We start from the raw sequence: 12638 nt of genomic DNA, 5'->3' as shown, positions 1-12638 counted from the left end.
GCGCAGCAAGGGTAGCCGACACACCCATCTTCTGAAGAACCAAAAGGCAAAGGAGGTGTGCGTGTAGTGATGCACAGTTGGAAAAACTCATGGTTTTTCCTGTTTAACAGCAGTGGGTAAATTTTGAGAAATTTTTTACTGGTTTCCACAAAGTGGCAGTATAAATATATATGAGATGTGAGAAACACAGTGATTCATTGGTTTTCACAAATCCATGGTTTAAGTAATTGGCTAACACGTAACAGTTCAGTCTTCTAGTATCCTTTATACTCATTAACAGTCATATGTATATGACCTAAGTCATTTTTATTTTAGTGGAGGGTCCTCTAACCTTCTGTTTATTCAAGTTATTACTACTCTAGTTAAAAAGTTTTAACGTAAACTTTTTACACGTGACGCATAAAGTCCTATTTAGCTAATCTGTGTTAGTTTCTTAAGGTTTATGAAATAAAAGACACTTAAATGTGCTGCATGTGTTAATATGGTTAGTATGTTGACAGGTTGCCCAACATAGAGACGTATTGACTAGTAAGTCAATGACTGTTTCTGTCATGTTTCACTGATACACACATGAACATCTATAATTTTATTGTGGAGAGGAGAACATCCTGTGCTGCAAGCCCAGTTATTTCACCAGGAATTAATGAACATTCCTTTTTGGAGTAAAGGGAAATCAAAATTAGCCTTTAAAAGAAAGGAAATAGTCATATGTTTTTATTTTGACTGTTTCTTCCCTTCCCTCCCACCAAAAAAAAAAAATAGAATAAACTGAGCTTGGTAATTTAATTCTTAGAATCCTAAAGAATTGGAAAGAAATCTAAGAAAATTAAGATGCATTTAATTTAAAACAATTTTTGTTTTCCTTCTGAGATTGTGTAGGCACTTAGGACGGCTGTGTCAGCACTGTCCTGCCAGAAACACTAGTTTTGTCTGTTGGGTTGTGTTTTTTCTTTTTGGATCAAGAATTTATTTGCTCTTGTACTGCATTTTAATATTCACTGCTTTAGCCTCTTGACCTTTTGCTGGCTTTGGAGTTTAATATAATGAAAAAGTATAAAAAATAGAAGTAGTCTCTGAGGGTTTGGATGTCCTCTGCCATAGTCAGAGAACAGACCCTTTAGATTTGTGGGTTTTCCTGGCCAGGTATGTCCATCTAATATTTGGTTAAGAATAGTAAAAAGGAAAATAAAAGAATGTAGGTTACCTTCTTTTGGAAAAAAGGTAACCCTATGAAATGATAGGATGCCTCAGAATAGAGTTCATGGTTTCATTCACTTTGTGTGTGTGTGTGTGTGTGTGTGTGTGAAGATACCATAATGTTTATTTCTGCAGGAAAAATAAACATGAACAAAAAACAAATCAATTATAAAATTCAAAAGGACAATACCATTGTAAATCCTAAATAACACAGCTAGAACTATACTTCATGTCAATTTTTATTAAGCATGGTCAGTTTTAAAATGGTCAAATACTGGCAATTTCATACGGTTCAATAAAATTTGAAGTACATTATAGAGAGCTTAATGGCATAGGATAAATTCTTATCTTTTACTTCAGGTTGGCTTTTTCACCTTCCCAGTTTCTAGACTGAACGATACGGCTGTTGACAATACCTAAGTTTTTGCAGTATAGAGAGAGAAAGAGAGAAAAAAGATACAGAGAAATGGAAGCACAGTGAGACTAAATGATAGAGAAGAGAGACTGAATTTCTCCTTGGCCTGAACCTGGTTCCTAGAGAAGCGACTTTGAGCAGCTCCTGCTCTTGGACCAGTCAGCACAGCTAGTGCGGGGTGAGGGCAGAGCCACTGCGGAACGGGGCTCTAAGGGTTCACCCCTGCAGGTCAGAACGGAGTGGCGACCAGGACGGTGATCCCTGACAGGTGGACAGACAGCCCCATAATCCTCCTCCAAGGATGTGAGTCTTGGAGCTGCTGTTCCACTGCTCTGTTAGGGCTCTGTATGAGCCCTGAGATAAAGAAGTAATACTGAAAATGTTTCACATCAGGTAGCAATCAATCAGAAATCAGACCCAGGTTGTGAACAGCTGGCTGAGCCATCCCAGTGCATTCCCCTGAAGAGAGTGTGAGGTCCTCTCATAAATATCACTGTTCCCAGAGTTAGTTATTTTGTGGACCTGGGCAGGTTTCATTAACTATTGATGAGAGTTGCTTAAGGAAGGGAATGATTTGTAGAAATTGGAAGATAAAGATTTAACATTCAGAATTATGATCAGAACAAATCAAAGGGTTTTATATTTACGATCTCAGAAGCCCATCAGTTATCCTCGGCGTCCCGCTGAAATGACGGTGTGATGTCCTTGTCCACAGAGACCAATTCATATTTCAGACAGTGTTTCTAATTGTTAAGTGCTACTGCCTTGATTACTGTCAGATAGGAGTTTAAATGTCTTATAAGGTTATCGGAGGTTTGTGAATGTTAACCTTCCCCCCACAAAAAAAACCAAAACATATCCATCTTAGGCCCGAACTGCAGAGAGTGAATACGTTTTGAACAGTCATTTTTCCTGTGCTGTGGGTGGTGTTGGGTGGGCGTGGGGCGGAGAGAGGAGGAGATGTGCCTGGTAAAAGTCGGAACGAGCGGGAAGGAGAAATGGGTCTGTAAGAGGGGAGTGTGAGCGGGCTCTCATTGGCTGCCAGCCTGGGCCTGTGGTCAGGCCGGCCGCAGTGCGGAAGAGGTGGGTCCTGTCGAAGAGCAGTAGTGGAGCTGTGAGAGAAGGGGGGCTCCTGACAGCCTGAGCCTTGATTTGGGGCAGAAGGGAGGGTCCAGGCTGCTGGTTTGCTCTCTGGCAGGCCTGACCAACAGGTACTCGGGCAAGGGTGGAAGATTTGCATATTGGAGAGTGGAAAGAACGTAGCATTTGAAGTCAGAAAACATTTTGACCTTGAACCAAATTATTTAACCCTTCTGGGCTCAGTTTCACATCATTTAGTTTTTCATTACAAAATACGAATACCAGTCCTTGCTCTCCCGAGGTGACAGGGTCACGGGCAGATCTCGTGTGCATGTGCGCACTCTCAGCTGTTCTCTGTATGTGTGGCCAGGGCTCTGCATTTATTATATCCGGACTCAAAAAATAAAAAGGATGCTAGAAATGAACTGCCGTGTGATTACTAGTCTTTTTCAGTAACATAAATATAATCCATCGATCTACCCTACCGGGGAGATATTTTCAAAATAAACTGCAAACTTAAGAAATTTTTGTTAAGACAGTTGTGAAATGGAAATTCCCTCTAGAACTCTCCAGCCAAGGGGCACTCTTCACACAGAAGGTGCGCGGCATTTCAGCTAGACGCGGGGCAGCGTGTCCGTCTCCGGCAGTGCTCGCTCCAGGGCAGCAGTCCCGCAGTCGCTCTAGGTGTGCGCCCGGAAGCTGTACCGCGTGGCTCCTCGCCCTCGCCTGGCCCACTGTGTTTTCTTCACAGCACGTGTCATCTCACAGTCTGTTCTCTTCACCGTCTCCACGTGTCTTCCCCCAGCTCTTCCCTCAGTAGAATGTGGATTCCATGAAGGCAGGGAGGGGCTCTGGGTCTGTTTTTTTCGTGACCACGAGTAGTTCCTGGTACATAGTAGGCGGTCGAACATTTATAAAAAGAATAATCATTGGCTTTAATTGATGTTTTGAAATAAATGTTTAAAAACAGGCCCATAAGCAGTCGATGGAGTCGGCATTAATAGAACACCTGCTTCCATGTGAAAAGTGATTACAGGGCTGCCCGTGTTCAGTTTTTGGATTTCTTTTACAGCTGTTGGTGGGCATCACTCTTTGCTTCATCTCCCTCTCTCTCTTTTTAACCCAGTAGTAACCTTGAAGAAGATGTAGTCCTCAAAACCAACAAGCAGATTTACTCCCAGCTTCTAAGAGCTACTGCGAACAAAAACGCATCTCTCCTGGAAAGAATCGACGTTCTCGTCCATTTGCTGGACCAGCTGGCTCGTGGCAGCGGCGGAGGCGGCGGTGCTCTTCAGTGACTCCCCCTGGGGCTGCACCCGCAGAGATGCTGTCAGTGCCTTCTGCACTCGGGGGCTAGTGTGTCCATTTGGTGCTTCATTTCATTAAATACGAGGGAAATACCCACTTAAAACAGGCACGGCAGTGGAAACAGAGCTCTCATTTCCCATGGCAAACAGTCATGGTTGAATTCTTTGGCTTCTTCATTGGAGGTGCCAACATCAGAATCAGACCTAGAGCTCCCACATTCGTTTCTTTGAGAAGCATGTGGTACCTCAGTATTAATAGACTTGCTGTGAGGCAGTTAACACTTTTAAATATTTTTGAAGTATGTTAAGCTACATGGGTTTAAGAGATAATTATCTTGGATAAATGTTACTTTGGTCAAGGGAACTTTTATCCAAATGATTTTAGTGGTTCAGGTCAGTTAAAGAAACTTCCTGTACGTCCACAGTGTTCCCTTCTCAAGTGCACAGAAAAAGCCTGCCCTTTTTAAGCTTCAGTACAGGATTTTTCGAAGACTAGCCATTGTGCAGTTCTCTCTTTAGTGCATGTTCTGAGCGGATCTGCTTTTCTCTGACTTTGTATGACAGTTGATCAAGAATTGGTACTCCCCCCCCCCTTTTTTTTTTCATTTTAAACTTGAAACTGTGAATAAGGTAAGAAAACTATTTTGAATAAATAAATTATTTATTTAAAATGTCTTTGTAGTTTTCCATTTCACATTCTTCACATGGAGTTTTGATGTGAACTGGTTTAATTAATAAATTTTACAAAGTGAAGATTAAAACATTAAAAATAAAATTCTGCCATCCACTAAATTCTCACTAGGATATTATACTTACTACTTGCTGCTACATGGCTCTTGTCCAGTTGCTTAAGACATACTCTATTTTTCCAGTGCCTACAGCATGCAAGGCTGTACTTGTCATAGTTAATTAATCTCATTTTCAAGAAAGATGATAACGTAATCTACAGATCCAGCATACTCTTTCCTGTTGGGTTGATGGTTTGGATTTACGTGCATGATGCCTCTGTAGACAAGAGCTTGCCCCGCCACCAAGTCCACTGGCCTGGCCTAGTGTGGGAAGACGTGCTGCTGCCGACCCCCCTCGGTGCCACGTGCAGATGATTTTCACTGTGCAGCCCCCCTCCACTCACTAGCCACACACTTGTGAAGAAATCTGAACTAGACTAGAAAACTGTCTGGAATAAACTTGTTTTAAGCTGAATTTTTACAGACTCCTTTTTCATACACTGAGATTTTCAGATGTTTTCACTGGTGAGTTGACAGCTCTCATAGCCTGGCAGAATTACCACTTGCCATTTGTCCACTTCCTTGTAATTATGCAGTTTGCATTGTCCTCGGGACAGATTTGCATCAACTAATCATTGAAGCATTGAAAGTTTTGCCTAAATTGTAAAGCAGTTGTACAATATCAACGATGTCTCATATCAGGACAGCTGTCATTCTGTTTCCCCTTGTGGCAAGCACACACACAGAATAAAACTCTTGTTAGTTAAACCGGGACATGTCCATTGATTATATCTAATTTTGGGGTTAACGAATGCCAAAGGATATTCTGCTTAGGCAGAAAGAAGCTGGAGTTCACGATATTAGAGTTGCTCATCTTACCTCTCTCCTTAGCAAACAGCCTTTCAGTCAAGAGGAAGATGTGCTTTTAAGCAAGAAGATATCAATTCCAGCTCTCTTCATTTGTCAGAGCAATAACATGAAAGTTCCTACAGGGGAAGAAAAGGTCCTTTTAAAATGTTTTTGTCATTTGCTGATTTTAATTTAAACTAAAGCTTTTTAAAGTGCCTGTGTTTTAGCTGTGTCTTTAGAAGTATGGGGTATTTGTGGCCTGATCGTTGAGAGTTCTTTTTCAGTTTAACTTCAGTGCCCAAATTTTGTCCTTATTACATATGACTTTGGGGGGTTTGTTTACGTTAAGAACAGGTAATGGTGGCCATATTATGTATTACGTAAAAGTTAAAGGAGCATGATGCCTAAGATAACTGATACAGGAAAAATAAAGTTATCCAATTCGCTTCAAGAGTCTTATTTTGGTAGTCTAACCCTCGGAACATAAATAAGCTGCCATATAAAGTGTTTCCTGCCTTGAAGAGGGAGGAGCACATTATAGGAGTTACAGCGAGCTGGAAAGCTGTTCTGTTGAGGGCCATTTGGGATGCAGGTGTGTATATTCAAACAGAAGAGCACCACGGGAATGGAGAGAGAGTGCAAGGGCACTAGGCTGGGGTGAGGAGAAGGAGGGTCAAGACCGACAGTGGCGGTCGACCTTTGGCCAGACACAACTAGGGAACTTTAGCTTCTTTACCTAGAAACGTGCACAGCAGCATCTGTCCTGCCACTGACCAGAGTTGTGAAGAGCAAGAGAGAAATACACATGAGAACCTTTTGTACACTGTCAAGTATTAGAAAAAGATAAACTGTTAGGACAGGGATTTTGGAGTGTAGTTAATTCAAATTCTGTGATCTTTTCCATTGAATCCCCGAGTTTTCAGTGCAGTAAAATCATTTCCATGCCCTTGGGGTTCAGGGGGCGAGTGGCATCTCCCGTGATTGGACCCATGGTTATGGCTGCCTTCCTGTCTCCCGGTGAAATTGGGGCCGAGGTGGGTGGAGGGACAGATGGTGGGTGTTGGGAACGTGGCTACAGAGCCCTAGACAGAGTGGAAGGCAGACAGGGATTCCTCAGGATGCTTTTTCTAACCTTTCCTAAAATTTTTGTAAATTTGTTGAGAAATTTGATTTTTCAATCAAGTAAATTAAAAGCTCAAGTAATGCTTTTCCCATTGGGTTTTAAGTTAAGGAGGCATATTTGCTTCCGTTACTAAAAATCTGGTTTGTTTTCTTTGTAAAAGAAATCGGACTTTTTCTCTTAGAAATCCTCTGGCTCTCCATTTGCCTATTTTTCTCATTACGAGTTCAGGATGCAGGAATCGACGTCACAGACGTCAAGCCACTGCTCTGAGCTAGACTGCTTGGGAAATAAGCCATTTGAAGGGAGCCAGGAATCTGTTGTTTGTCCCTGCTATTGACAACTTTCCAGCACATGCTGCCTTTGCAGAAGGCGAGCGGTGAGTGCAGGAGTAGTCAGCTGAGTCTACATTGACAGAATGGCTTTGTGGCTCTGTTCCCGGAAAAACCTTAATAGTCTTCATCGGATAAGGGTCAAGGACTTGATTTCTGTTCACATCGGTGCAAACACTTGCAAAGCAAAGTTAAGACTGGCTTTTCTGGAAGTCATTGATGTTTAGGTTAATTTATAGCAATGAGGTAAGCAAATCTGTGGCCTTGCACCAAATTTTTTGGGCTTGAAGTTCTTAATAATTTTCTGTATGATGGGATGATCTGCCATGGCCGTATATATAGGTCTGTGGTCATTGAAAACAGCTTTTAACTAAGAACTTGGTCATCTGACAAATTTCAGTCAAGGATGACAGAAGCAACACCAGGCTGGAAAGCCTTCTATTACGAGGGACCCTCTGAAGAAGTAAATGAACTGCTTTCTTCGGTCATAAAAGGCATTGTCCAGGGACTTGGGATGCCAGGAAATCCTTCTGAAATCAATCTGGGGTAGCTTCTTCCCCGTTCATCTTCTGTCTGGGCCTGGGCCTGGTCACTGTCATATCTCTGGTATTGATTTTCTGAGAGCCAAACAAGTTGTAATGTGTTCTATATTACCATTAAGTCACAGGAAACGACAGAGACAGCTTTCAGTGTGGGCCCCAGCCATCCGTGCTGTTCTGCCATGATTCCAGGAGAAAGCAGGACTTGCAGCATCCATCCGAGTGGCCTCTGCTCAAAGCAACGACTCCCCAGGCCTTGAATCACCTCTAGATTTAAGCCCAGGAGTCGATTTCTCTCTCACGTCTTCGCTGCCGCTCCCAGCCCACTGGTGCGCATCAACAGCAAAAACAAAACAACAAAAACCACGCCGTCTTCTTCACATCAACATCTTATTTTTCTTCTCCTTCTTTTATAGTCTAAAGATTTTTCTTTCACGTGTTAGGGGCCCATGGACTGTCCCGAATCATTTTCCTATCCTAATTAATATATCCTCTCTTTTTAAAGAAAAAAATCGTGATGCTTATTATTGGATTCTTCTTTATTCCAGGGTTTTAGAATCATCTAGTTCCACCACCAGCCCCGTTTTTGCAAATGAGGAAACTGGAATAGAGTTGGAGCAATTCACCCCAATTCAGACAGCCTAGGTTGAAGCAGGGATACAGCCCGGGACTCCCAAATTTTACCCAGGTGACTTTACCCACTGTCCTATGAATATTTTGTAATTTTGCTTCGTTTCATTTTAAGATCCAAATGCTAATTTCATGCTCTGAAACAGCGTAGGATTATTTTAAGCGGTCCTTATTTGTTCCTTGCCCTGAATATTTGGTATATTGTCGGCGTGCAATAGCATAAATCCACTGAGTTCGATACTTTTGCGTTCACAACTCACAAAGCATCACAAGCAGTTACATCCCTCAGCAACTAAACGTTCAGTCTGTTTGGACAGGGTGACCACTGAGAAGAGCGTGACACGTCTGGCTAAAGGCGCGATTCCTCTAACTGGGATGATTTTTGAATTTAGAGTGTTCACAGCAAGTTAAATTTAAGATGTTTTTTAAAGCTCCAAGAATGAAATACAGCTGTAATTATAGCAACCCCCATGATGACCTAATTCTGTAATTGAGATTCTTTGAGTGTTCCCAATATAAATTCTGGACTTCTTATAGCACAGAAAGATGTGCTTCCAACTCTGAAAGATCCGAACCATCAAAGTCCATTCTGAGGCCATTTCTTTATGTCACTGAACTGAAATAATTCTTCCTCTGGGTGATGTGAAGGAAAAGGACAACCAGATTCATGCACAGGTCTCTTATGGCAATAGTTGTGTGCAGAGTTCTTTCAGTTTGGCTCCGGCCTCATCTCTTTTCGAGCAATTTAAAGAAACGTGGTTCTACTACTAGGATTCAGGCCGAGGGAGGGCCAACGACTTATTTCTGGGTGGCCAGAGGAAGGAAAAGCAGCAACCACAAAACTGTGTGTGTGATTAGACTGTGCGCATCTGGTTTGCACAGGTGGCCAGCCTCCGCCCCGGGCACGGAGGCCGGGAAGGCCCCCGGCCGCCTTCTCTGTGTCACCGCAGGCCCCACCTCAGCTTCTGTCTCCCGGCCAAACACTGCTCCCCCCTGCGCAGAAACTGCCACTGATTCTGCTCAGTGAAGTGTCCCCCACGCTGGCGTTCCATGTGCCCAGGCTGACGGGTCCCTCCAACCCCGCCTCACCCGGGGTGAGGGCCCTGCCGCCCCTCCCAGGGCTCAGCTGTCTCGCAGCCGCGCCTCATTCCTGCTCAGCTCTGAGGCCTTCCTTCTGCTTCCTGAGTCTGTAGCCCGGCCTCACCGCCCAAGACAGACTGAAGAAAAAGAAGAGCATCTGACCTACCATTATTGTGCCTTAAAACTTAGCAATAACCCTTTAATCGTATCACATTTACCCAGGCAGCATTCACACTTTCAACTGTGGTCTCGTTCTTTATTAAATTTGAAATTAGCTTTTGATCGGAAGCTAAAAACTTTCTGTAAAACAAAAACTAAAAAGATGAAAGGCAGAATGAAATTAGGTAAGGTGTCACGCCGGCATCTTGTACTTCCCATGTGACTGTGACATGCGACATTTACACAGAGCCAGAGCGACATGGCCTGGAGCCTGCTGGCTGCCGGTCCCCATGCCCGTGCCCGTGAGGTCCGCTCTGCTCCCCGCCTGCCCCTGGGCTTCCGTGAGGAGCCTCATGTAGCTAAATGAACCCCCTCGTCTAGTGGAACTGGCTTGGCAGGCTCTCCATACCTTGTGATCAGAGAAACGTGACCAGAACCAAACTCTAGCTGCTTCTCACCGCACGGTACGTTATCGATGTCAGTATACAGTTCTCAACTATACTGTCAGTTGTATGCTCTCTGTATAACATAGATAACCATACATAGAACTCTGACATATATGTCAATTGTATGTTTTATATATATAGTCATTTATAAAACTATGTATATAGTTATAGCGACTTCCCTGGCGGTCCAGTGGTTAAGACTCTGTGCTTCCACTGCAGGGGGCATGGGTTCAATCCCTGGTCGTGGAACTAAGATCCCGCATGCCATGTGGCACAGCCAAAAAAAAAAAAAAAAAAAACCCAAACAAAAATTATGTATCAATATATAGTTATATATATCAATGATATATGTCAGTTATATTTATCAATTTACTTAATCAGATCAATATATGTCAGTGAACACAGATCTGAGTTGTGATAAGTGGCTACATAGTGTCCACCATGTGGCCATAACTCTTGGGTCTAAGGACACTGTTTGACTCCCCCCCACGTGGCAGGGTTTTTCTTCCATCTTTTTATTAAAATCTCAAACTATGTTTTGATTAGAAGACAAACCCTAAATGTTTTCTCTGAGGGAAACCAGAACATGCAAAGCTGCAAGACTTAGAACAAAATGATGCAAAAATTTCATCTAGACATTCTGCATTTCCTGGGAGGCGAAAATCAACCTAAATGCAGGACAGAATTGAGAAGCCTGTGATTGGGAGCTGGTGTTCTGAGGGCTGATGTCACACAGCCTGCGTCCTGACGGGTCTCAAAGCCCCAGAACCTGCCTGTCCCTCCCTTGAGCTCTGGCAGAAGACGGCGTGTCTGGAAGTCAGGTCTCCCTCGAGATGACAATGAGATCCTTAGGATCATAGGAGCGGGGGATTTATTACTGAAGGGTCTTGTTCCCTACAGTTCATTTTATTTTTAATTTATTTTTATTTGGTTTCATGCAGCTCAACACACCTGGCCTCAGGGAGGTGTCGCTGACCATTCGGATCGTTGGCTTTTCTCAGGGAGTTACTCCTCTCCTCTCCAGTGATCACCAAGCCTTCGAAGGGACTGGCTTCTCAAGGTTCAGGGTGTTTGATTAACCAAACTGCTTATTCCAGGTAAATTGGCTTTTGAGGAAATCAGTTGGATTTCAGAAGAAAAATAGCTGAGGGAGGCATGTGACCTACAATAAAGAGGGAAGAAGGGAGAGGGGCTCCTGGCAAAGGTGGCTCCTGGTCCGTCTCCGCCTCGGAGCCTGGGGAAGGGTTTGGCGGGGAGCTTCTAGAATTTCCTTAAATACTAAGATGGCATGACCTACTTGTCATTGGGAGAACTGACATTTCTTTCCTCCTAAAACACATATCATTTACAAAGTGGATTTGCACATTCTCAGCACTGCACGCACAACATTTTTGAAAAAAAGACATTCCCTTAGTTATTCCCACAGGAGATTTTTAAGCCTGACTCTGAAAGTGAACACATTTCAGGAGGCCCAGGGTTTGGGGGCAAAGCCACTGGCTCAAGTGTAGGTCTGTCTGTGATTTGCAACTGCATGTTACTGCCTGTGAAAGGGGAAGAAGAGTCCTCCCACTGTGTGTCCTTCTGATTTCCTTCTCTCTAGACTTCGCATTTCAGTCCCTTTTCATCCACAAATAAACCCTTTACCCACCTTGGAGCAGCTTAGGAAGATTTATCCACGTTTTACATGCAGAAGGCTCTGTGGTTTGGGCTAACGCTCCCTCCACTGAAGGAGGCATATTGAGGTTGCTAAGTGGCTGCGGCAGGGTGAGGGCACTTTCACTGCTTCCCAGCGCTTCTCTGCCCAGGTGTGTGCTTGACGTCAAGATGATAATTGAGAGGCTTGACTTCAAGATTATGATCACCATGGCCGGAGGCTTACTGATCGTTGCAAGCCTGCTGATATGCTGTGTCATCTGTCTTAGCTGCAGAGTGAATAGGGCACTGAAGTGAGCAACGAGGGTAAGAGTGGCTAAAACCCCCCCAAAGGGGATCCTGGGGCTCTGTGCTGAGCGGGGTCATCCCTTGCCCTGGTGGCCGCACCCCAGGTGAGGTCAGGAACAGCGGGAGGGTCTGAGAAGACAGAGGCAGTGCGTGTAGAATCTTGGTTTCTTCCCCGTCTGGTTTGGGGCTGTGAGCTCATAAGTAGAATGTTCTCAGCTGGGTGGCTCTGTGCTGCTTTGCTGTCACTTGGCCTCATTGAGTTTACCCTCCGCTGGCTAATTCCACAGCACTGCAGACTGAAGACTGTGAATGAGTCTCTGCCTCTGTTCACCCAGAGGACAGGCTGAGCTGACCTCCTCTTGCCTGAGTTGGGGAGCTCTCAGGGTGTCCTCTCATTCATGGCCTTGGGGACGGTGAGGTGGGCCTACAGGACTGGGGAAGCTGAGCTGTGTGGAGCTCCTGGCTGACCTGACCATGGGGTGCAGGTCAGGATCATTAACTTGCAGCTCTTTCCAAAATGTTTTTCACTTTATCTGGAGCTGAGGAGCAATATTTCAGGAGGTAAGATGAACGTTTCCAGTTTGGGGAAGTTAAACCTGTGAGGAGGATGGGACCCCAGGAGCCCAGTCTGGTGGCCTGCGTGCTGCCTGCCCTTCTCGCCTGCACCTCCTGCCTGGAGCTGGTGCACACCAGGCACTGATGGTCAGACCCGTCAGCCCTGGTGCCACGTCCCTTCTCATTTATAAAATGTTTGGGGAGGAAAGGATTGGGTAAGGACTCGGGAGAGGGGCAGAGAGGTATAATCGAGGGCTGAA

General features: G+C 44.3%; 1 protein-coding gene across 3 annotated transcripts in view; it reads left to right on the top strand.

The window, feature by feature from the left end:
• The window catches only part of EDRF1 (erythroid differentiation regulatory factor 1), a 39706-nt gene extending 35078 nt beyond the window's left edge, over positions 1 to 4628 (top strand). For 2 of the 3 annotated variants that reach the window (XM_061192252.1, XM_061192233.1), the window contains one exon: positions 3819 to 4628. In XM_061192252.1, the coding sequence (XP_061048235.1) occupies positions 3819 to 3990 (172 nt within the window). In that variant the 3' untranslated portion in view covers positions 3991 to 4628. The remainder of the gene's footprint in view (positions 1 to 3818) is intronic. The other variant, XM_061192242.1, reaches the window with a different exon arrangement.
• Positions 4629 to 12638: the final 8010 nt, after the last annotated feature.

This window comes from Eubalaena glacialis, chromosome 1 (assembly GCF_028564815.1).
Source record: "Eubalaena glacialis isolate mEubGla1 chromosome 1, mEubGla1.1.hap2.+ XY, whole genome shotgun sequence".
Taxonomy (NCBI): domain Eukaryota; kingdom Metazoa; phylum Chordata; class Mammalia; order Artiodactyla; family Balaenidae; genus Eubalaena; species Eubalaena glacialis.
This window is presented reverse-complemented; position numbering and strand designations above follow the sequence as displayed.